At 47.3% G+C, this 26,521-nt stretch overlaps 1 protein-coding gene across 2 annotated transcripts in view; it reads right to left on the bottom strand.

Annotated features, from left to right (window-relative positions):
• The window catches only part of SLC24A3 (solute carrier family 24 member 3), a 488,983-nt gene that overhangs the window by 178,537 nt on the left and 283,925 nt on the right, over positions 1–26,521 (bottom strand). For both annotated transcript variants that reach the window (XM_058684774.1, XM_058684773.1), the window contains exon 3: positions 20,900–20,976. In XM_058684774.1, coding sequence (XP_058540757.1) covers positions 20,900–20,976 — 77 coding nt within the window. The remainder of the gene's footprint in view (positions 1–20,899; positions 20,977–26,521) is intronic.

The raw sequence follows: 26,521 nt of genomic DNA on the forward strand, positions 1-26,521 counted from the left end.
TCACATTTCCTGAGTAGCCCTGTCTCTCAGGGACTGTCTATAAGAATGCTCTGAAAATATGATTTAGGGCAAGGAACAAAGAAGGAGAAATGGCCTCCTTGTACAAAAGGTCCAATTTGTACGAGTCTACCTCATCATTATGGGGATGAAGAATTTGGAGTGCACTAACTAAAGACAGAGACCCAGTTTCAAAATTTACAATGCAAATGAAAATACTGTTAACTTCTAATTTTGCATTAATAGAGACGAACATTAACACAGACAATCCCGAATGCTCTCATATTTGGCTCTTGAATGTGTTTTGGTATTAGCACATGAACTCAGGTGTCCAAATGCTTCAAGTAAAATGATGATTTCACCTGATACACTTCTGATTTTGCTCCTTGCTCCTGTTCTCTGTTTCTTGCTGAGGAAGGCCAGGGTCATCTCTATTAGCAGCCACTGAGGACTTAGTGAATTCCAGCACCATGCAGTGTTTCATAGACATCTCCCCATTGTGACCTCATGACATAGGTATTACTCTTCTTATCTTAGAGGACAGAAAACTCAGCTTAGGGAGGCCACATAACAGATGGACAGTTGCACCGCTGGCCTGTGGGGGTGTGTGTGGGGGGGAGTTCCAACACAGGCCTCTTTGATGTCGGAGCCCATATTCCTGATGCTGTGCAGTCCTATCCCTCCAACTGACACCAAGGTGTGGCCTGAAATGATGGACCCCCTTGCAGTAAAATGCATGGTCCACACTGGCCTCTGGCTGCAAATGCAAGAGGCAGCGGCCACATTCCTGGTGGTCCTTATTCATAGTAGTTATGTTCTTGAACATCACTGTGAATGCTGAATTCATAAATACTGAACGATTCCTCATAGATAAAATACAGGGTTAGGTTCCTGTGACCCCCACGTCACACCATTTTCATCAAATGATTAACACATAACCTTGTTTTACATATGTTTCTGTTTAAAATCACCTCATTTAATACCTGCTGTCAAGTCATTAACATTGGACTCACAGACAACAGCACTGTAACTCATGCCTGAATGAAGCTTATCTAACATGCGTGTTTTCTCCGTAAGGCACATCATAGCCTTCATATGTGCTTAGGAACACTAGATAGCACTTCAGCATTGTGCTCGGAGGCAGTTTTAAACAGCAAAGCCGGCAACAAAAAGCACAAAAATGCAAAAAGCCTGGCACTAAGCACACTGTGAAGGGGATGCTTGTTGACAGTGTTGGCTGAGACAAGAAGGCAGAGCATTGCCTTGTTTGACCTCAGCTGAGAACGTGCATGTGAAGTCACCACTCTTCATATGTCTGTGAGTGTGAATATTGATTTGGGGGTTACAAACAAAATTTAGCAGGTAGGTGAATATGAGTATGCAAATACAGAATCTGTGAATCATGGGAATCAACCATATATTTGTTGACTGATGGATGTAGGCTAAAGTATCTTCTTTATTCCACATATGAGTGAAATCATATGATATCTGTCTTTCTCTGACTTATTTCACTTGGCATAATAAACTCTAGTTGCATCCACACTGTTGCAAATGGCAAGAGTTCATTCTTTTTCACTCATATGTGGAACTTGAGAAACTCAACAGATGAACATAGGGGAAGGGAAGGAAAAGTAAGATAACAACAGAGAGGGAGGCAAACCAAGAGACTCTTAAATACAGAGAACAAATTCAGGGTTGCTGGAGGGGTGGTGGAAGGGAGGATGGGTTAAATGGGTGATGGGCATTAAGGAAGGCACTTTTCAGGATGGGCACTGGGTGTCATATGTAAGACATGAGTCACTGGGTTATACTCCTGAAGCCAAGACTAACTGTATGTTAACTAACTTGAATTTAAATTAAAAAAAATCTTTATTAAGTGCTATGAGCTAGAACAAGCAATGACCTCGTGTAAAGTACTGAACTAATCAGAGTCATGGCCACACTCTTCAGACTGCTACAGATGATGAATATAAAACTTTCTTCCAAAGAATGAAGACTTCTGAGAACAGCTTTGCTCTCTGTGCACTGTACAAGCCTTTCAGCTGAGGGGTGAGAGCTCCCAGCCTCCACTCTGTGGTTAACCATGCCCCTTCACTAAAGAAGGGGTGCCATTTTATCACTGGCTTTTTGTCATTCATCCAAAGGTACCATATGTGCTAATGTGCTCTCAAAGCGCTCCCCACATGATTTTCTACAAACTTCTCTGAAAGTCTATGAGCTTGGTAAGGGCAGGCAGCCACCTACTGGTTTTACCACTGGCACTCAAATGGCTTCTCCAAGGATATTCCAAGAGTCACTCTTCCGATCCATGCTGCTTTTGAGGCTAACAAAGCAAGGGCTCCTCTGAGCAGTGGCTACCTGTGTAGTGTTTCCCTTAGTCAACAGGAAGTACCAGGGGAGGGCCAAGGTTACAACCAGCCAACTCAATTTGGGAGTTCACTCTGGAGGACTCCATGCCTCCAACATGATGAAGAAGCCCAGGGCCATGCAGTGCTGAGGCTAGTGCCTGGTAAAGTCTCTTACTGACCAACTTCCATCATGGCCTGTGATAAAATAAAAATCCAGAGGTGCCTGGCTGGCTCAGTTGGTTAAGCATCCGACTTTGGCTTAGGTCATGATCTCTCAGTAAATGAGTTTGAGCCCTGTGTCAGTGCAAAGCTTGCTTGGGATTCTCTCTCTCCTTCTCTCTATGCCCCTCCCCAACTCTCACAGTCTCTCTCTCTCTCTCTCTCTCTCTCTCTCTCTCTCTCTCAAAACTAAATAAACATTTTAAAAAATTTTAAAAAACCCTGCCACCAGCAACCAAATCACAATGATCCCAACAGAAAGTTCTGACATTTCCACACAGACTAGCAGATTCCAAGCAATGTGTCTGACAGCACATGGACAAAACTGAACCCCAAACCCCAAAAACCACCATCCCACCTACTGGGATCCCTCCACCTCATCTTCCTCCATCCTTCAGAGTCACGTGGCCCACGGCTAACTTCCTCGTTCAAGAGATGTTCCCAGAGCTCCTCCGGGCATGCTCTCCCTTGCTGCAGCATGCTAAAGAATCTAACTTTGTACTCCAGTGACTACAGGGATATTCCTGGTCATTTCTGATTGGTGGGCTTTGATGCCTGAGAATCCTATTGTACTGGGAGAGAGAAGTTTAGATTCACCTCCAGTGGGCACATGGAGGAGTGGACTGGAGGGTGGTTTTAATCCCGTGTAATCTTCATCAGCAGCCCTTCGCCCACGAGCACCCCACATATACATGTGATCCAGGTCTGAAACTCTTTCGTTGTTATGTGATCACAGCTTCAAAAACAACCCAGCCCTGTTCTCCCAAGAAAATTGCCTCTCCAAAGACCCCAGACATTTGGAAACCTTCATTTCTCATGCTCATTTCTCCTTGGCTTAGGATTCATGGGAGCTGACCTTGTGAATAGCTTTGAACAACAGAATGTGGCTGAGGTGACGCTGTGCCAGTGGTGAGCCTAGTGCAGCTTATGATGGCTCTCTTGGAACCCTGTCCAGCTGCCATGTAAATAAACCCAGGGTAGCCTGATAGAGGTTGAAATGCCATGTGGCCCAATTGCTTTCACAGTGCCAGCTGACAGCCCGTCAATTGCCCAAGGCCAAGCTCTCTGGCTGCTGAGAGCTGATTACACACACACGCATGTGCATGTGCATACACGCCCCCCCCACACACACACACGAGGAAGGCCTGTCAAGCTCAAAAGAACCACCCAGCTGAGCTCAGCCGAAATTTCTGACTAACAGAACCATGAGCTGAATAAACAGCTGTTGGTTTAAGCTACTAAAATGTGGAGTCATTTGTTATACAGTAAAAGCTGATACAACTCCATTCCTTTGAAAGCTGAGCTGAGATCAATTAATGAGCCCTGAGAGCAGTTAGTCAAAGTAGGATGCTCTGCAAACTCCTATAAAATACTTTGTGAAAAGGAGAGTTCTTTGGTCCATTTTGAAATCCCTGCTACTATACTTCCCATATGGAGAGTCGTGACCCAAATCGGCATACCTAGAGCTTGTGAGAAACCCTGTCTTTAGAAATTAAACAGACAATAACTTAGCATTTCTTAAACACTCAATTAAAGAATCCTTATTTTCCACATAATACGTATGATGACCTTCCCTTCAGTAGTGTCCTAAGAAAACCGTATGGGAGACACTGCTCTAGATCAGTAAATGAGCCTTGGTTTCCAGTCTGTAGACCACAGGCCCCCTGAGATGCCTGACTTATTGGAAGGGTGGGCGGGCGTCCGGGCATGGAAGGTTTGAGGAATGCTCCAATGCACTTGCTGGCTGTCAAAAAGGAGTCTCCATACTCCAAAATAGATTGGGGATCACTGGTTTCAGACCACCTGGTTGCTTCATGGGCTTGTGCCTGTTGATGCCACGAGACTAGCCACAGAGATGACGTGAAGTGTCCCCTGGAAAGAGCTGAAACAAGACATGTGCTGGCTCCAGAAGGTGGACGAGCTGCTTGGCAGTAATTGCCAAAATTCTATATTTACAGAAAACTGGCACTTCGTAAATACCAAGCTGTGCTATTTATGTAGCTGTTTCTCATCAATATATGTGGGAATTCTGTAATTATCATGCGTGCTATTCAAAGGCTTCCGGAATCTCAGACAAATGAGGGTAAAAGATAGAGCCGGCTGAGCCCAGCAAACACCATTGGCCCTGAGCTCCCACTCTCTCACAGAGCCTAGCTGCTCAGATGAGAGCAAAGGGACAGGACAGGGCTCAGGCCTGAGCTGTGACCAGAATCTCACCCAGTGGCCCCTCTCCTTGGGGTGTGGATGAGGGAGTAGTGAAGACAGACCCTAGTTACCAGGGGTCTGGACATGGAGGGGTGTGAGGCCTGTCCAAGGATCCTAGCCCACTTGGTGCTGGTCTTGAGGCTGGCTACATTACCCTGAGAGTGTGGCCACAGGCCCCATGTCCACTCTCCAGGAACCCTGGCTTCTCTGGCAGCTTATAGGAATCAGGAGGTTGTTTCTGGGGCCACATCTAGAATACAGACTGAAAACCCTGATCAGACAATGTGTCCACTAATCAAGCCTGGGGTCCCTTCCAAACTCATCATTCAAGTCACTGTCATGGGAAGAGGGCTCCCTCTACACAGTAGCCCCCGCTCTGGAGCCTTATGGCCTGGGATCAGACTCCAGCTCTCCTACTCCTGAGCTATGTGCCCTGGGAAAGTTGCTTAATTTCTTTGTGCCTTAGTTTCCTCACCTGTGAAATGGAAGAAGTCGTATCTACATCATAGGGAGAAAGTCATCTGACCTCTCAGAGCCTTAACCTTCCATCAGCAAGATGGGAAGAACAGCCAGGTGATAAGACAAACCAATGTACATGCCGCTTGCACCATTCATTGCTGTGTACTGCTTCCCAGTTCATGTCTTACAAGATGTCAGACTCCTAGGAGGTGAGGACTGTGCTTACCTATCCCTCCCTGTCTCTGTTCTGCACTGCTCATTTACAGAGCTCTCAGTAAATATTTCTTCATTTGATTGAGCCCGAGTTATCTATGCATGCATTGGTCTAAACATGACATAAGCAATTTGTTCCCCTGGACTAGTAACTTCTCCAGGCCTTGCTTTCCTCGGTTATAAAATGGAGAGGTGACGGACACCTAGAGAGATCAGAGGAGAGGGTGTGAGAAGACCCCAGCACACCTCTCCCCACGCAGTAGACCCCAGCCAGTGCTGTGCCCCTCCTCTTTCTCTTCTTGGCTTGGGAGCAAAATGACTGGATGGCTATAGGTGTATATTATGTATTCACACGTTACATTTCTCTTTCTCCCACTTTCCCTTGGGGGCATCTTAGTAGGAGATAAGAAATTCCAAATGACTTGGTTGATTTTTTTTTTAACTTTGGGGAAACTGGTACACCAGGACAATGCTGGGCCTAGGACAATGCAGCTGAAAAATGAAATGGGGGCACCATTGGCCCGTAAACCTGGTGGCCAGCACACAGCAGAGGAGCAAAAAACATCAGTGACCTTTCCACTCAGGTCTCATCCTGGTGCCTGCAGCCTGGCACAGAAGTGATGTGCGTGCAGTGCAGGGAGGAGCCGGGCCACTGGCAAACCAAGTCTGGCATCATCTGGCATCTTGCCTTTTGTCATTAACATTATTTGGGGGACAGTGGCTATGTTTCTCTACAGGAGTTCTATTCCTTATATAGAGCAGCGGTGGGCCTCTGTTCTGCTCATGCTGGTCACGTGGCTTGATGATCTAACCCCAGAGCCATGAAGATGCACCTGTTCACTCATGACAAGAAGGCATAGAGCCTCTGAGAGTGTGTAGTTATACCCCAGTGCTGAAACTCCCAATGACTACCTGGCGACTGTTAGCTGGGCAATATCAAGATTCCTGTACGTTTCCAGAAACTCCAGCCTTCTCAGAAGGGGGCTATATCTTGGGGGAAGTCACTCGGGAGCTTTATAGATCTCAGAGTCTTTTGGGGGTAAAGGGTGGATCTTGGACCTTGAGAACGTTTTTCTCATTTAAAGTTGAAGAAGCCAAGATCCCAAACGGCAAGTGACTTACTCAAGGTCCCAGAGCTGGTTATTGGTGGCTCTGGACAGAAGCCCTCCCCACCCTTGAGCCATCATGGAAATCGACAAGCTTAAGATATTGACATCCTCACCTGGCCACACCATCTCTCCTTTGGTGAACAGGTCTAGTGTCATCACCCAATTACTCAAAAAATAAACAGAGAGAGCCCCTCAGCACTCAATTGATTTAAAGACACTCACAGTAGCATGGCTATCCTGTTGATGCCCAGTGAGTATGATTTCTTTGCATTTTGTTATTAGAAATATCACAACCAAAGTCCTTCTATATCTTACAGTGCAGTATACCCACTTCCCTTCCCTCTTCATGCCCCAACTCCATGCCAACACCATCACTAAATCAAGTTATGTTAATACACTCACAGAAGAGCTTTACCCTTCCTTTCCAACAGTTTTTTTTTTTAATTTTAATGAGGGCCAGCTAATTTGATAAGGGATGACAAGGTAAATTATCTCTTCGGTCATGCTGAGCTCTTTCTAGTTTGAACAGATTCCTCTCTGAGCTGACTTGTCTATTTACTATAAGAAGGGAGACAAGATGATCTGCTTTTTTGCCATTTTTGGTATAGAAAATCGGGTTCCTTTGCCAGCAGAGCAAAAATTGGAGCAGAAGTTTTAGACAGCAGGTTGTTAGTGAGTATTCACAGGCGAGCAAGGATTGAGATGTGGGTGAAAACCTGCACGAGACAGCAGTACAGAGGGTCTGAGTGCAATCAGAGGAAGGGGATATACCCAGTTACCTAAGGGGGGATGAGCTTGAAACATTTGAAGAATGGGGTGCAGGTCTGTGGGGTTGAAGTGTGGCATGCACGGCAGGTGAGGTGAGTTTGGAGAGGTCAGAAGGGCTAGAATGCACACTCCTTATCCTCACATATGTTTTAAAGGACACCTGGACCACTATATGGAATGTGCACCTGAAGGGGAGATCCTGGTCCAGATGAGGGATGATGGTAGCCTAGATGATAACCATGCCAGCAGAGGTGGAGATGGGATGGGATGGAGACATAAGTGGAATGGTCAGGACTTGCTGATGAGTGGGGTGCAAGGGGAGGAGTCAATGCTGATTCCAGTGCCCAGCCTCAGCAACTCAATGGATGGTGGTGACAACTGCTGAGGTGGCCAAACTAAGGGATAAATAAGTTATAAAGGAGAATAAAGGTCGCTGTCTTTTAAAAACTCATAGCTCTGTTTCAAACTATATTCTGACTCCATGTCAACCCATGCTGAATTGCCAAGGCAAACAATACAAACACACACACACACACACACACACACACACACACACACACACACCTTTATTTCTCCAGAATCCCACTTTAAGTAGCTGTGTCTAATATGTTAAAAATTATTTCCCATTGTCTTTCTAAAATGGGTAATTGTATCCATAGATGTACACAGATGTATGTGGAATGTGTCTATTCTGATGTTTTTATGTGCATAGGAGCCTGGGGATAAAATTACCCTCCAGGCCCTGCCCTTTTCAGAGGAGAGTAATGGGTCTTGCCTCAAGCAACTCTGTAAAACCAGAAATAGTGATACAGTCAAATGAACTTGGGCCTGTGTCCAGGAGAGGATGAGAGGGCCCAGCAAATGCCAAAACTGCTGGTCCCGTCACAGCTCCAGATGCTGAAAAGCATTACGCTAACTGCCAAAAATACATGTCTGCCTTAATCCCTGTAGTACACAGCACAAAGGAAAAGACAGTTCTCACAAGTTCAGGAAGGGAAAAAATAGATCCTCAGGCCTCTCCCTCTGCACATAAGATGAGAACAGTCAGAGTGCCAATGAAGTAGCCTACAAGACAGATTCCATGATCACCTTTGGAATCTACTCACGGGCAAGGAGCTGAGGATACGTCAGGAGAATCAATGAAAAGCATCCCAACCAAAGGATCAAGAATGAGGGCCATATTTGCATACTTGCTTTGAGATTTATAGAGGAAAAAGCATGTCACCAGGAATGTATTTGCAAACAGCTTTAGAATTGATGGGAGAAAGGTGAAGAGAACCTCAGGAAATAAAACTCTTGAAGAGAGTGCCATAGGTTGTCAAGGACACACATCTTTTCATGGCTAAAGAGTTGAATAAGTGTATGCCATCTTGGGCCCAGAGGGGAGAGTTGATGGTTGACAGTTTATTCCAAATGTCCTCTGAATCAGCTCCTTGGGAACTGGCTCCAAATTCCCCAACGAAACAGCTGGTAAACACTGAAAGGGCAAGTTATCTTTGGGGATCCTTGAGGTTCCTAAAAGTATAAGAACAAGAGAACAACAGTTCTGGAAAATCTTCAGGGGCCTTTGAAGAGAGCAAGAAATTCCCCAGGATCTTAGGGAAAGGGAGGATCCCAGGAGAACCCTGGTATCTGGGACAAATAGGTATTTACCACTGGGTCCCCCAGGCTGAATGGGGTTTAGGAAACTGAAGCTGTGTTCCCAAAGCCCCACTTTTGCTCATCCTTAACTGAACACATTTGAGTGCCTTTCACATGTGGGCACTACTTTTGGTTGTGGAAAAAATACCTTAGTAGGTCGAGGCCAACCTTCCAGGGAAAGAATTTAGCTTAATGGAGTTAAAGAACATTGTGATTATCATTAATGATGTTGTTTGTTTAGCCGCTATGTCTTTGTACAAATATTCAGAAAGGATTTTGAGTAACTGTGAAATTGTGCAACACACACATCTCTGCAAGGGATGGTCTCCCCTGCCACTGGATCTTTGTAATCCGCATGCTACCTGGGCAGCACTGACATCATGGAGAGAAAGGCAGGTCACTGAAGTAGAAGGCCTCTGGGTTTTTGCCTTAACTCACTCATTCCTGCCTCAGATGCTGGGATATCCTGAGCATTTAACTCAGTACACTTCTCTCAGTGAAGGTCTATCTCCAAAAGACCATCTCATTATACTCAGGATTGACGAACCCCCAGAACCTTATGAAAAGATCATATTATTTTTAGTGAACAGACCCTATACTCAACAGCCAAGATACTAAGCTCATTTCATTCATTCATTTACTTACATACTACACCTTTAGCAAGCAATTCCTGCTGGCAAGCTGCCATGCTGGGTGTTATGGAAACATGAAGATGACTAAAGCATGGTCCCAACTCGGGAAGAGGGGGAGAGGTAAGACACAGGTTATAACACAGGGCAGCTTGCATGGAGTTCCTTGGAAGATGAACAAAGTGGTAATTTAGAATATGAGACAGATTTGAACCAATGTAAAGTCCCACTTCTCCTTATGGGGAGTAAGAGAAAGCTTCAAGGAGGATATACCATCCAGCTGAAGCTTGCAGGAGAATTGCAAGGAGACTAAAAATAATGGGAAGCTGGTCAGGAAGCAGAAGCAGGAAGGCACCTGGGATTTCTTGGCAAGTGGTGAAGAATCCATTTTTGCTAGACTATGACATACAAGTATATAGAAGAAAAGAAGAAAGACTGGAAAACTGGTGGACATATGGATGGTGGGGACACTCTGAAATAACAATAAGGACAATGACTAACAATTACGAGCCCTTCCAAAGTGCCAGGCTGTGCTCTAAGCACTAAGACAGCATCTCCAAAGCAGATACTACCAATATTCTCAAGCTACAGGAAAACTAAGGCACAGAGAATTAAGTTAACTTGCCCAATGCTATTAATGTACCTAAAGAGCAGTGAGGCTGGCATTTGAACTCACGTGGTCTGATTCTGACATCCACTCCCCCCCCCCCCCAATTACTTCCAAGCCATGTCAGCCCTCCTAGTAAGGGACATGAGCAGGGGAGAGTTCTGAGTGAAGCATGACCAGGACATGTCCCTCAAGACTGGTATGATATGGTTGATCTGGTATGAGTGGTGCTGAATTTTGATTGAAAGGGAACAGACTGAAGCTAGGAAGACAAGTTTGATGGCCATCATCCAGACAAGAGGCGACCAGAGACTGATCCAGGGTAGAACAATGAAAGTAATATAATAACTAACCTTTTCTTGTTCCTGTGATGTCTGAGGCACATTACCAAGCATGCTACCCACTTTCTCTTACCTGGCAACAAAACTATGAAGCAGGTGCTAGCCTCGTTCTCATATACAGATGAGGAAACTGAGGTCCTGAGTAGTAAAGGTCATGGGGGCAGTCTGTGGCAGAGTCAGGGCTTACACTCTTTACCTTCACATGAATGCTGAGAAACAGCAGAACTAACAGAACTTGTCAAGTTCAAAGTTGGAGGCAGTGCTGGAGGGAAGACTGGGAAGGGAAAAAATGCTCGGGGCCAAGAAAAGATCCTTGTGGGGAAGGAGGGAAGACACTGCACACCCCTGGGGGAGCAGTGATAGGTCTTCTTTGTGGAGGTATCAGAACTGGGTAGCTGTGCACCTCACACAGTTCCCTCAGTGAAAGGGTTAACAGCTTTTTCCGCCGCCCCCAACCCAAGCAGGTTCTGACAGACTGTGGAAAGCTACAGGACAGTCTGCCAAACAACCAGCCTCAGGAGTCCCCAGCCGGGTAAACTCACACAGAGGACACTTGCTGGATTTGGACTCTGAGGGTGAAGCTGGGAGAAGAGGCAGAGAAAAGTCACTGGCTAGCATCTTCAGGGCGAGCTCAAGGGATGGGCACAGGTGCAAGTCTGCTCCTATATGGGGCGGCTTGGTGGGTCCATCTCATGGCAGACACCATCAATGCCCATCCTCATCCTTGGCACTCGTTCCTGGCACAACTTTCATCTATTGACCAGGGCTTCGGAGTGGCTCAGCTCCCATGGTAGTGCAGCCCTCAGCCAGTGACTGAGAGGAGGCTGTGGTTCCCTCGCACCTCAGTTAGGGTAATCAGGGGGGCGTGTACTCCACTGTCTGCTGTTCCTTGTGCAGTGAAGCTCCAGCCACCCTGCCCACAGTGGGTAACTGGCCTCACCACACAGCCCTTATTGTCTGACTCCCTCCTCTGCCTCCCTCTTCAGGGTGCTTCCCGGCATCATCCCCCAAAGGGAGCATCGGCCCTGAACTCCTTGTCTCAGGGTCACCTTCTGGGGGAGCCCTGTCTGAGACACGCATCTTGGCCACAGGAGCTCCTCTGGTACAGATCCAAGAAGGAAACTGGCTCCTCAAACTGTGGAACAGGCTGCAGATCTGGGCCCCTGGATGCAGAAGCTTCTGGGCTTTAAGGTCAGGTTTTTTGTTAAACTTGAAACTCCTATCTGGAGTCTCTGTATTACACCAGAGGCAGGGTTAGGGTGGGGGGAATGATAGATAGAGGGAATATAAAAAACTTCCCTCTGGAAAGCACTTATTCTGATGTCTTGAGGCATGATAAACAGCAGGTCTTATATGGAGGTTCTCCAGGGAACAGAATTGCCAGGAAACTACTGACAAAGATCCAAACCACTGGGCATCAACACTTAAAATACATGGGGTATTTTGTGATAAATTAGAGTACTTAATTGACTATTTTATCCGGATTGATTCGTTGAATACGTGGTAAAGACTAGTTCTTTAAGCTAGGGCATGTGATAAATCCAAATAGCAGTACCTCATGGCTTACTACGTTTTTGAACTTCTACTTTTCACAGAAAAAAAAAACTACTACAAAATTTCAAATAGTGAACACATAAGTACTGCATAAAAATTGTGACCACTGGAAAAATCATCTCAGAGGAACACATAAGTAAAATTTATTTTCCATCTAACAAAATAAGTTAAAAAACATAGACAGTGGATGGAGTGAACCAAGTAATAGATAAGTAAGACAAAGAGGAGCATACAGCAGGCCACAGGTGTCTGGCCTCCATGGGTTAATGTTAGGAATGTAAGTCACGTGCATGCTCTCTGCCATCACTGTTTGGGGCTCTTCATAAGGCCAAATTTCCTACTGTTTGCTCCAAAGTTCATTCCCCAAGCTCCTTCCGTATTGCACTGGGTTCAGGATATGAGCCACAGAGACAGGAGATCAATGCATGTCACCTCTTGCTCTGTGGATGTCTATGAGGGACTGGAGTCTCTGAATTCTGCATCTTGAATTTTAGAAAGGGACCTCATTTGCATCATAATAATGGTAGGTTATATCTATTCAATCTGTGCCTCAGAAGCAGAACTGGATACCAGGATTCCAGTGTAAGCCCTTCAGCTGGAAGAGGAGGGGGACAGGTCCCAAAAAGCACCAACAGACAAGCAGAAAAATGAGCTGGGGAAGAGGGGAAGCTGATCAAGGTGTCATCAAGCAGGGTCCTGGATAGGCACCTAGAGCTTATTCCTGCTCCGGCCAAGTCTTGGGAGAGGGTGGAACCTGTGCTTCATACAGCCCAACTGGGGCGTGAGGGAGCGGAGCTATTTACCAATCAACCCCACTCTATCTGAGGGCTACTTCTGGGCTGTCCTGCATTCTGGTAGAATGGGCTCAGAGTTGCGGGGACTGGGAGTTGGGAGGTAGGCAGGCACACAAGTTGCAAGTGTAAGGGGGTAGAGGTAGGGTATCATCTATGCAGTGCCAGACACTCTGCCAAGAGCTTGGCACGCCTGCCTTCATGTATTCCTCAGAGCAAGCTGATGAGGCAGGCAGGTGCTGAATCTATCTCCAGGGACAGAGGAGGAAACTGAGGCAAGGCAAGGCAAAGCAACTTGCCTGTGGCTATGCAGCTAATCAGTACAAGAGCCAGGACAGGAACTCATTTGGATTTCATTCCCAGAGTGTGCTCTAACCCATGTTCATGCTATGTATCCAGCTCAGGGGTCCTGGGGAATCAATCTCCCAGCAAGGACCTAATGGTTAAACCTGGGCCTTCTGAAGGGAGTCCCAGGAGCAAGGAGGAGAGGGAATAACTTAAGATCTATTGAAACATAATAATTTACTCTCTTTGTGCTAATCCTCTCTGGACGCCAGTTTTAGCTCTGTGTTGACACTGACAAATTAAGGACATGCTCAGCACTTTTCCAAGAGTAAACAGCAAATTCCACAAGCTCTTCTAATCATTCTCCTCTTGCAGGGTGAAATCCCTTAACTAAACACGTCTGCCCAGCGAATGAACCGCTGCTGGGACCTTGCTGATCAGATCATGCAGGTTCCTTTAAATTTCAACCCCCCTCCCTCACAGTAGCCTGTCTCCCAGCACCCTGGGCCTGGCCAAATGCCAGCTACACAGAGGCCTCCCTTATGTCCCGTCTGGCTGCTCACAGGGACGGCGCTGTCTCTGAATGGATCTGGCTCTGGTCCCATGACAGGTGTTTGTAACAGGTTAATCACAGGTGAGCTGCCCTTGGAGGGCTGTAGGATGGGGAGAAGGTGAAGATTAAAACCCTACCATTTACTGAGCACCTACTGTGCACTTCCACTGGACAGATATGGAAAGTGAGGCCAGACGTTCTGTGACTTGGTCCAAAGCAAAGCCTGTGGGTGACATACCAGTGTTCTCACTCCTAATCTCGGTGTCCTTCCTCCTCAGCAAACATCCCATTCTCCCCTGGCAATGTCTTCCCTGCATCCTGTTTGAACTGCTAAATCCAGGCTAGCCCTAAAGAGGACAGAGTAAGGGAACATCACCCCTTTGCAGGTGACCTTTTTTCCTGACCATCTCTGCTTCTTGATTTCAAGCTGACAACATGGAAAAAAAAAAAAAAAAGGAAGAAAAGGTGCTGAATCAGAACCCATCTGAAGGCCTCCTAGGGCAGTCCCTTGCCACAAGTGGCTATTTAAATATATGTTCATTAACATGAAATAAAACAAAGAATAAGTCCCTCAGTCATGCTAACCACACTTCGAGTGCTCAACAACCACACACGGGCCAGCAGCTGCCCCTACTGGACCGCATAGACAGAGAACATTTCCACCAGCATGGAAAGTTCTATTAGATAGAGCTGGTCTGTAAAAGCTGACTTGAATTTCAGAGCCATAAAAGCAAGGAGACAGACTTGGAGAGACAAAAGTCACCCCCCGGGGTGGAGGTAGACCGTGAGCTTTGACACACAAAGCCGCCTCTTCAGGGGCTGGCGTGATGTGTGGGTAGTGGAAAGGGCCTTCTCCACCTCCTGCTGGTACCCTGGCCCTTCTTCCCCCAAATAACTGGCCATTGCATCAAGTGATTTATTCTCTGGCTCTTAACGAAAGAAGTCTGGGCCCCGGGGAGAGGAGCACATCAGAGGAACTACTCCAGATATTAAAATTAAATGGCAGAGAGAACTAGAAGCTCAAGCCACAAGGAAATGACATCCTTTGGAAAGGCTCCTTCCAGATGGCTTCCTCCTCCAAGACTGACAGGGGAACCAAAGGCTGAGAGGAGTAAGGGAGCCCTTCCCACCCGGGATGTGGGCTCTCCCCAGAAAGGACCCCCACCGAGCCTTTCCAAGAACATATCCCAATTAGCCTTTGCTTACACTCTGGGTGGAGGGGGTTTGTTGGGGGTTAGGGTTGGAGAGCCCAGACTTCTCCTTTGGGAGCTGCCCCACCCTCTGTACCTCCAGAAGCCTGGTGTTTTAATCATGCTGACTGGTTAGGACCTGACCCAGGAGAGGTCAACCCATAAGCCTGCTGGTAACCCATGGTCAGGCAGGAAAAAAATGAGGGACAAAGAGGCCAGTATGGGAACAGAGATGGTGTGGCAAGGGAAGGTGGGATGGAGATATCTAGTCATCCTGACACTCAAGTTGGCTGGGAGCACTGGGAATACAGCAACATCAAGGCAATATGGAACAGACCTAGAAAAACCACAATTCCAGAGGGAGGCTGGTATTTGAATAGTCCCCCCTTCCTCACATCCCATCACTTTTCAACACCTCTATCCCCAGGGCCTTGACCAATGCCAACTGGTTTCCTCTGCCACTTTGTGGAGAGCAATGATGTCTTAATAGAACCATGAGACAAAAATGAGCAAACACTTGAGTTTAAAAAGCAGATTGATCTGGGAATAAGAATTTAGAGGCAGGCTCACAGAGCAGGTTCCCCTAAATTCCCAGACCAGATTTAAAAGTCTCTGGGCTACATGAGGAGGAAAGAAATATAATCAGGAGCTGGGGGCTTGGAAGACCCCCACATTCAGGATCCAGCCCCAGACACCATCATACAAGGATGCCACAGGGATTGATATTAATGGTCCTCACTGCCAGTCCTGGAGAACCTCCACATTGTGGAAGCCCCGGCTTGATGACCCAGCACAAAAATACTGCCTGTACTTTTGAAATATCGCATCCTGTGTACAGCCCACCTCTTCGGAATACACATGAGCCCCTAAAATAGGCACTGGATATTGGGGAGCAGTAAAGATGGAGATGTAGATGAGGGAGTCCCCACCACTGGACAAAGTGGGCATCAGGCAAATGGCCAGGGGACCTCCCAGTGACCAATGCATTGGGTTTGCTGCCTTGGAAAGCTTCCTGTAGCCCAGATGGTGGTTGCCCGAACATTCCACAGAGAATGAAGTCCCTTCTGCGTGCACAGAGTTGACGCCCAAGTTTCCTGTGGGGCTTCTCCAAGCATATCCATGTTTTAGCATATGAAGATGGACATCAGAAACATTCTCACTGCTGTTTCTTTCCTGGGGTGGTCCATGAATGGGTCTGAGTTGCTGGACCAGTTAAAGAGCCCAACTGCCTGCCGGACTCACTTAGCAGGAATTTGCCTTCATAAGGGCTATTCCTTCATTTCCAGGAGTGCTATACTTTATACTACCTCACACACACGCATATAGAAATACCTGTCTGCCGGAAGAGAGAAATTACATTAAAAATGTGAAAAGAAGGCTTGAACTTAGGAAGACTACTTTTGAAAACTGACAAGGTACACGGAGGGTATTTATTTCTGCAATGGAAGTTAACTTACTAAGGACAGATTTGTTTCGAGAAAGAATTTCAAATGATTATTTAAAGCTTCTTTTACTAGACGAGAAAATGTATACCTTGGCTTACAATCTCCAAGATTCAACTACCTACCAACAGAAGAATTAGCAAATTTTACAAGATATTTATAAATCACAAACAAACCATGATCCTAGAAAATTATTCACTAGCTTCTCTATTTAGGGCAGGCTCCATGAGTTTACAGGGTGCAACTTTCCTCACTGACAGAGAATCTTGCTTTTAGTGTCTCAATACTAGAACAGATTGGCTACAAAAGCAGGTCCTAAGACATGTGTATTTTCTTGGGGATATTCACTGTTGACAAAGTTATTACACCAATAATGAATTTCCACACTGGTAAGGAACCCATACATGAAGAACAGTCAGAAGGAATAGAAATATTTCTTGTAGGGCAATCCCAGGATTTAGCATTTTTGAAATCCACAAAACCAGAAAGATCCAAGGAAAAATTGAAGCTAAAGCATTTGGAAAATTTAATCAGAAATGGCTATCTGGGGGCACCTGGGTGGCTTAATTGGTTGAGCGTCCAACTCTTGATTTTGGCTTAGGTCATGGCCTCACAGTTGTGAGATGAAGCCCCGCATCGGGCTCTGAACTGGCTATGGAGCCTGCTTAAGATTCTCTCTCTCCCTCTCCCTCTACCCTTCTGCTCCCTTCTGTCTCTCTCTCAAAAAAAAAAAAAAGGAAAACGGCTGTTTGATTTCCATGAAGCTCACACAAAAGAGGAAATTATCTGCGTGAAAGAAAAGAAAAAGAGAAGCACGTTGTGACAGCTAAGATTCAAAAGATTGTTTTGGGGTGTCCTCAGAACCATCCATTTCCACAGACCAGGAACCAACTGTGGCTGAAGGCTATGGGCTTTATGGGGTCCCACACGTAAAGCAAACCCATGGGGCCCAAGTGGAATGGGGAAGTTTGAGTTTGAGCACAAATGCAAAGTTCAGTCAGGTTTCAGATTAAGATCTGAAAGGACTGGGTTCCCTGGTCTAAATCCAAAATGACAGTCAATGAATCCCAATGAAAGGACAGGCCCATGGCCCTCAACCTGAGGTAGGCTGAAGTGACAGGGCACACCTCTGGGACCCTCACCTCACTGGATGGGCAGACATTGCTCTTCAGGTGCTTACAGGCATCTGAGTGATGTTCAGTCCCCTACACCCCTTCTCGACCTTCCTCCCCAGGCCTTCAGTATTCTCAGGATACCTGGGACTCTGGGACCCCTGTCCAAATGGCCCTGAGCCTTTCTCTCTGGCCTGCCGGGGTCTTTGTCACCTGACTAGAGTGCAGACCACACAGGGTCTTCTCCGGCCATGCCTAACCCTACTCCCTAGGCAAGGAGGGATGACGAGATCAGGAATCTGCTTCCCCCCACTTCCAACTCTGCAGCGGAGTCACCTCGTGGCGCCTCCAGGTGCTGCTCCCCCCACAACCTTCCCTATCCTTCATTTCTGTTCACTCCAGACCCCCTGTACTCTTTAGTCTCTACATCTTTGATCACGGATTTCCCTTTCCTGCCTAGAGTCCCTTTTCTCCCTTCATCGGAAAATGCCAACCTACTCCAACTCAACTGCGCCTCCCGACACTGGACGTGGACTTCTCTGTGCTCCTAAAGCACGTGGCACAGAGCATGGGCAGCACTTAGCATGGCAGGGGTTGTCCATAATGGGGTCCCCCCACAAGACAATGGCACTGTTCAGGGTGAAGCTATATCTTGGGGTTCTGGAGGGGTCCAGCCCAGCGCTACTGCATACAGGGGCTCAGAAATGCTTTCCAGATGACTGAGAGCAGGAAATCTACACTCAGCTCCCTGCGGCTTTGACACATGTAATCATCTGGCCACCAAAATACCACAGGTCGGCCCTGGTGGTGTTTCTCTTCATATCCAGTGATATTCATCTAACAATTCCTGAGCATTTTAAGTGTACCAGGTACCATGGTACGTGAAGGGGATAAAAAGAATCTTGCATTCCTGTGTTGAACTGTGCAATTTTGTTGTTCAATGCACCAGACACTGTACAAAAGGCTTCCTCATAAGGTTTACGTCCTTATATTTTTGTGGGTAGGAAAACATAAAATTTGGCCCTTGACCTCAGGGAGGGCACCAGCAGGCCCGCCGTATCATGTGCCTCTGACGCATAGAAGAGGTCCTCCTCATCCAAGCCTGGCTCCACCCCGCATGACATGCATGTGTGTGTGGACACCCCCGGCAGCAAGTTCAAGCTTCTCTACCTGGGTCTCTTCCCTCCAAGTGGCAGATCTGAGGAGGAGGCCCACACAGGCTTCATGAGCAGGCACAGGCCATTTGAGCAGAGAATTCTGAACATCCATGTGCCTAGAGCAGGGTCATGAAGGGGTGGATGCGGACCTTGGCCCCTGGACTCCTTGCCGCCGTGATTTCTACAATGCAGGGCCCAGGGCAGGAGCTAACTGTAGTATTAGATACCAAGGGTGACAAAGCGCTAACCTGCAGGCCTGTGTCCACTCTTGCAAGGGAGTGTGTAAGGGGGATTTATCTGTTTTTGTCCTGTTTTGTCTTCATGCCCTCCCTGGGAATTGTATGATCACGGAGACAGAGGCCTTATGGGTAACCCCTGGCTCATGAAGAACAACGTAAATGCACTCTGCTCTGCCTTTAGTTGGATTCAGAGGACCTGCGAGGGGAGATGGGGAGAAGGACTCTGCCAGCTGCAGGGGACGACACTGCCCTGGGAGGATGGACACTCGCACTGTTTGTGCCAAGAGTGGAAATCTCATACCTCAGACATCGAGGCATCTGGGTGTTAATGGCTACAGGGGAATTCTGCATCGAACTCAGTGACTGGGGATCCTCAGCCTTGAGACAGGGGAGCCTCCTCGGTGCCTAAGGAGGCACCTGGCATCCATTTTAATTGCTCTGTGCATTTGACTCTTCTGAAAGGTAGGGAGGATTGCAAAGAGTCTACTTTCTCTGGTATTTTTAGAGAATGTCTTTGCTAAAAAAAGACTTCTCGTGACTTTTCTTCAAGAAAAGGGTTCTGGGGGGGGCAAATGGGGAAAGACCTGAAGAGTTGATTGCTTTCACCATAAAGGGAGTCAGGCTTAGGACAGCTTCTGGGTCCAGAGAGGCTAAATATCTTGTCAGAAGTCACACACAAAGCAAGGACAGCAGATCTGGGCTCCAGTCTGACTCCAGAGTCCAGGGGGTGCCCACTAGCCTTCTCCAGGTGTGGACTGAAAAGTAAGGTCTTTGTTCCCTCCCCTTGAGTCATGGTGGGTTTGTAACTTGCAAGACAGTCTGGTGGAAATGGTGTGTGTGACTTCCAAGGCTAAGGCATTAAAGGCCATGGGGTTTCCTCCTTCTCCAAGCCCTGGGCCACACAGAGCCATGCTGGGGGGGCCACAAAGAGGTGCTGTGGTCAACACCCCAGCTGAGCCAGTCCTTTGGCCACCCCAGCCTGGACACCAGACATGAGAATGGAGAAACCCTCTTGGGAAGGGTCCTCAAGCACCAGGGGCTCTAGCCCCAGCCAGAAGCCTGGCTGCCAGCCATCTGAATTACTCCATCTCAGGCCCAGATCCTGTGGTACGACATTCCCTCCATGCCCTTTCTGAACTACTGACTCACAGAACGCATGAGCAACCAGAACGGTTATTGAGTATGTCACTAAATTTGGAGAATTTGTTTCACAGCAGTAAATAAGCAAAATGGAATCAAGAGCATTCAGGGGGAGAATGCATAGGGACAGGAAAGCACGGTGACATACCTAGTCCAGAATTTGGCCTGTGTCTTTCTGATTCTGGGTCCATTCTTAGATAGATTTTCACACACACAGCCTCCCCAAACTCTCCAGTGGGGACAAGGAAAACCGAAGGCCTTCAATCCACTGGGTCTACTGAGGAAGAATTAGGGCGGTGGTCCATTAAGAACCAGAACACACTTTTATAGATCGCCTACTATACACCAGATGCTACGCCAGTGCCATTATATTTAATCCATTACCATTAGTTTAACAACTACTTTGTCCCTACCAGGTGCCAGAAACAGATCTGAGAATGAAGCCACGTATAAAACAAAGTTGCAATTCTCCTGGAGCTTACGTGTGAGTGAGGTTGATGGGCAATAAACAAACAATAATAACATATTATGTCTGATAGTGATCAGTGGTATGGAGGAAAAAGAAAGCCTGGTGGAGGAAAGACAATGGCCTTTTAGAGAGGCTGGATAGGAAAGGGTTCCCAAGAGGGTGACATATGAGCAAAGAGAGAAGCAAGGTTAAATTGCAGAGAGCAAGTCTGGTTGCCCTCAGAGCCCATGGTTTGGGCTCTGATATCAAGGAAAGAATACATACAGTGTCTTCCAGCTTCCGAATCTGTGGCCTCCTATAGAGGGCACATTTAGAGCCAGTCCTCCACAGGCCTCAGGGGACGTGCACCATGTATGCAACTTACTGTCCACCCACCACCAGCCAGGCCTCCCCTCTGGACCTCCAGGCAGAGCCCCAAGAGGGGTACTTACGCAGAGCACATGGAGAACCACCGCCCCCTGTCTTCGATCCTCGTTGGTGAAGATGTCATTGGGGAATTCGTGCAGGGCTAAAGAATGGAGAGAGAAAACCAGCTCAGAACAGATGACAATGTTTTCAGTGCTGGAGTTCTGGGATGGCATCACCAGCCCTCGTTTTCATGTGGAATCCATGAACTTGGATGAAAAAAAAAATTACATCTTTATGTTCACACATCTCTTATCTGGAATTGAGTGTTTCCTTCAGATAAGAAGGTAGGCAGCAAACCACAGGAATGTGAGAAGCACCGGGGACTCTGCCCCCAACAGATATTTTCATGATACATTATACTATTATAGTCAAAGGAGCGCTCACTCATCACTTCAACATCTGGGTAGTTTGTAGATGGCCCCTTGTGATTTAGAGGGTTAATGAGGAAATACAGCAGCTACCTTCATGCAAGTTTTATTTCCTAATACTCCAACAATTTCATTTCAGTATGATCAGTTTCCTTCTGTAAGCATATATATTTTATCGCATGCATTGAAAAATGTTTTCCTGAGCAGAGGTCTGTAGGTGTCACTGCATCACCAAGGGGGTCCATGACACATAGAGCATTACAGCCCCTGCTCTAAATTGGTCCTCATTCCCCGCCATGACTGCCTTGGCTTGCCAGGGCCTTGGACCGGTTACAACACTCTCCCTGCTTTCTCATTCCCTTTTCAAACTTGACCCACATTTGCCACTGCTGAACTGAACCATCAAGCACAGAGTGGCTCATGCCCCTCTACCTGCTTCCAAAACTTCCCTGCTAGGAGATAAAAGCCCCAGTCTGTACACTGGCAGTTCCAAGCTGGTCTTGGCTGCTTCCCACGTGAGCTTTCTTCTCTTTTCCCGCCTTCTTACCTTTTAAGTGAATGTACTCATTCACTCAAACAATAACTGTGCAGGTACTGCACGCCAGGCTGTGCACAACAATTCGACAGCCAGCTTTGTCACATGGGCTCTCATACTCCCACCAGACAGGATAGGCTGCTGTTCCTTGAGCACACCTTGCGTTTGCTTTCTTTTTCTACCTTTATCTGCACAGATGATACCATTAGCCCGGGCTATCCCCACCCCCAACTGCTCACCCTCTCTCCCTCCTCTCATAAAATCCAATCAGCATCATGGCCAGGGCCTTCATAAGCCTCTCCTCTCTGGAGGATGTTATCAGATCAGGCTCCGTGGGAAACTGTGCACACCACACCGCCCTTGGCATCATCTTCAGCAAATGCGGCTGGCTGATGCAAGTGACCTTTCTCTCAGAGCTCCACAACCTCTCAGTCCTTCTCTAGCTCACAGGTAGAGAAATCATCACCAATCGATGGGAAAGATGTACAACGTGACACCTGCTTGCTGCTGGTCTTATTCTGGGTTTCCCAAAAAGTAGACTCTCAGTCAAGGGTTTTGGGGTGCGTAGTTTGTTTGGAGGTGACTCCTGTACATGCTGTGAATGAGGAAGGTGATGAGACCAGGGAAGGAGGGGAGCCCAAGATGGTGACATTAATGAGCAAGTGGTGACTGCTCAGGACACCTGGGACCCAGTCCTGCTGTAGACCTGGCTTGTTGAGACTGTGGCTTGTTGGCCAGGGGTTTTGCCCAAGACACAAGCCTTTGACTATCCCTTGAAAAAGTTCTCTCTGCTTCTAGGGTAGCACTGGATAAGCACATCGTGCAACTCTTGGCCAGTTGTCCAATCCTTCATGTGATGAAATGGGGGAGGCGAGGAAAGACAGGGATGTCATGATCCCCCTAAGTGATTTTCTAAACTAAAGCTGTTCCAAACAGGCTGCACTGAGTCCTCCTGATCAATGAATGGGAAAATGAGAGCAAGCCTGGAGGATTTCACCTTGAAGACCAAGTGACACTACAATCTGGAAATTACCATGAGGGGACAAGGGTTCACAGATTAAGCCTGAAGTTCATCCATCTGGCCCTGGGCATTGCAAAGCCTCTAGCCACTCTACTGAGAGGCCTCTGTTCTAGCATCTTCCCTCTACAGGCTTAATGCCCCTGGCTAGCATGCTCTTGTCCAGTGAGCAGAGCTGGAGGAAGCCCTCCAGCCTGATGAGAAATGCCTCTACTTCCTGAAACCTCTCTGCTGGCAACAGTGCCCACACAGGCTGGACCTGGAGAGACCTGGCTTTTGCAGCCCCGAGTTTTTTTAATTTTTGTTTATTTATTTTGAGAGAGAGAGAGAGAGAGAGAGAGAGAGAGAGAGAGAGAGAGAGATGGAGAGGAAGGGGCAGAGAGAGAGGGAAAGAGAATTCAAAGCAGGCTCTGCATGGTCAGTGTGGAGCCCACGTGGGGTTTGATACCATGAACCCCGAGACCATGACCTGAGTTGAAATCAAGAGCCGGACACTTAACCAACAGAGTTGTCCAGGCATCCCAGCCCCCAGTCGTTTCTTGTCTGTCCTTCCTTCCCCACCCTCTGGCTCTCCCTGTGCACATAGGATGTCTTACACTCTTAAGAGATGCTTTCTAATGCTTTTCTCTTTTGAACTGAACTTTCAATGCAAGTGAATAAATTATAGTCCAAATAACCATCCCAAGGCTTTCACATTTCCGTCCCCTCCCCATGTTGTTCAGTGTGGATTGGAAATCATGAGAAATGACCTTTTCTGTCCACCTCCCAAACCTAGGAAATTGACAACTTCCACAGGCCACCACTGGTGGGTAGGGGCATAAAGTTAAGGAGAAGAAATGCCCTGCAGGGCAGGCCTCTCCCACACCCCTCTCAGCACCCAGGGCCAGAGACTTTCCAGCACTGACTGATCCCCATGTTTACCTGGACTTGCCCAGACATTGTGTCCCAATCTCTGGTTCTGAAGAAACAACAACTACCTTCGCATCTGATGTTCCTCTGTTTTGTACAGACATTTAAGTGCCCTTGGGAGGTGGGGCTTGGGATGGGCTGGCTGGTGACGGACTGAGATGGGCTGACGAAGGCTCTGGTGGGCAGAGTGGCCATAACAAACCTGGGCAGAATGACACATTCACTGAGCACTTGCTCCTGGCAAGAACTATGCCTTGTACTTTACACCCACTATCCATTTTTGTCCTCCCAGAAAGCTATTATTGCCATTTTATAGACAAGGAACCCAAGGGACAGAGGATTAGATTCCAACTCAAAGACCCACAGCTGGAAAGCTGCAGAGCAGGGCCACCCACACAACAAATGCAGGCCTGGTAACACCCCTCTCTGCTGTTATCCAGCTACTGGCATCTATTTGCAATCTCACTCTGCTAGGTGGCCTCTTCCTTCATGGGACTTCCTCCAAGTAGGGGGTCTGACCAGATCCATATCCTGCCACCACACACCAGAGGGAAAAGCTAGGCTGCTTTTTTTTCCTTTACATTTTTCTGTGTAGTTGCAATGGGGCTTTTCCACACTGGCCAGTTCAGGGTTTAAATGTGCCATCCTATTGCCCTTCTGCCCCCAGAGGACGAGAGACAGGACTAGTATGCTAAGTTACTGTATGGATCACAACAGCCATTACCCTCGAGAAACTTTAGCCACCTGTGATGGGTGCCTTGTAAAGCAATCATGCATAGGGACCACTTATCATCAATGAGGAGTAGAGGTGGGTACAGAAGTGGGACTGAGGGATGTTCCATCACTGACATGTTGAAGCCAGCTACTTCTTTACTTCCTGCCCTTCAGGCTTCCTATATGAGGAGTAATGTGGTTTTGAGCAAAAATGGGGCTAAGAGCAGCATGTGAGGGAGTGAAGGTACTGGAGAGTTACCCACCAGTCTGCATCTACAAGGTGTCCACACTTGTGCCAGCTCTGGCCTCCCTGCTTCTCTGCTGCTTTATCCATGAGCTAACCCAGGGCCCACGGTATGACTCGATCAAGGGTACCATGTCAGTAAGTGATAGACTGTGTTTTGAATCCAGGCATTTTCCTTGGCACTCAACAAACAGCAAGTGGATGTGTAATGACCATGAATGAATGGACCCACTAGGCTTCATGTTTTGGTTGGGGAAGGGTCTTGGCAGAAGTCTAGACGCCCAGTCAACCCTGGGACCTGGCTAGAGCTCTTGGAGAAGACCGCGCTGGACGCTGTGTCCTTGGATAAGGTGACCCACAGAGCCCAGTGCTGGTTCAGGAAGGGCTGAGGCGCTGTCCGAAGTCCTGGCCAAGCAGGCCACTGTCACACTTCCTCATGAATCTGGATGTGGCTGGCTGGTCAGCGGCAGAAATAAGGATGGGTGTGATGAGAGGCAGTGGGAAAGGCAGAAAAGAGTCAATTCAAACAACAAACAACAAACAACAAACAACAAACAACAACAAAATTCTTAATTGGTGGTTCACAGCAATGTGGAAAAAATAACCAGGGTAAGTATTCTCCCAGGAAGCTTCTCCTGACATGGATCCCTCTCTGGCTATTTATTCACTATTGTGCATCCATGAAAACATGTACTGTGCTGGTGATGAGATATAATAGTGATTTCAAAGAGCTAGCACACATTTTTTTTTAAGTAGCAGTGATTTCAAAGAGCTAACACACACCCAACACAGCCCAACATAGGGCTTGAACTCAAAACTGTGAGATCAAGACCTGAGCTGAGATCAAGAGTCAGATGCTTAACTGACTGAGCCACCTAGGCACCCCAAGCTCGTGCACAATTTGCAAAGAATACATAGATTTTATTTTACGCTTATAGCTGCATTGTCTTTTGACAAAAGACACAAGAAAAGATTTCTTTGAAAATCTGAGCTGGAAGCCCAGGATCTCCTCTTTACCTCCATGCAATGAGCCTTCCTTCATAGTCACATATGCCTATATCTGAGGCTGTCTCAGGAGCCGACCCTGAGACAAAGATCTGAATGCCAGCAGTTTATTTGGGAGGTGATCCCATGATGGGACAGGAGGGAGATAAGTCAGAGAAGGGGCTGATAAAGTAGGCTCAGACTTGCTGGGGCCCCTCTGAGAGATAGTGTAGAATATGCCTCAGCATTGTCCATGGATGGTCATCCATCACTGTTGAAGGCTGTCCTAAACACTTTAGGGCTGAACTTTAACTCTTCTCAGCTCTACACTGGCCAAGTCAGTGTGTTCATGGTACCAGAGAAGGCCCTAGACAGAGTCACATGTGCATCAAGAAACCATCTGCATGTGTGGTGTGGTGATGCCCAGTGTCTGCTCCAGCCTGAACGTCCCGTCCCTATGATCCTCCAAGCATCTCTTGTGTAGAAACTAGAAAAGAAGAGGGAGTCTGCAAGAGTAGGAATGAGAGACCATGACTTGCTCGTGCATCACTGGCATCAGCACACAGCAGTGGGGTGTCGGGTGGAGGTAGCAGAAGAGAGGCTCTGTGCATAGGCATAAAGGCCCAGATAGACTATTCTGGGACTTGCATTCTGAATCCAGCATGGTAAGGCCCAAACGTTAAGATTTCAACTATAGTTACCTGCATTGTAACATGTTCTTGTATTAAGCATTGATTCCACCATGTTAGAGGCTTCTTTGTTTCATTTGCAAAGGACATTACCAGATGACCTTGGCTGTAGAGAACATGACTCAGGGACAGCCCTGTCACCAGATCCACTAAGGCAGCAGCTTTTTTTGAGGGAAGCTCTTAA

This window comes from Neofelis nebulosa, chromosome 9, assembly GCF_028018385.1.
Source record: "Neofelis nebulosa isolate mNeoNeb1 chromosome 9, mNeoNeb1.pri, whole genome shotgun sequence".
In the NCBI taxonomy this organism is placed as follows: Eukaryota; Metazoa; Chordata; class Mammalia; order Carnivora; family Felidae; genus Neofelis; species Neofelis nebulosa.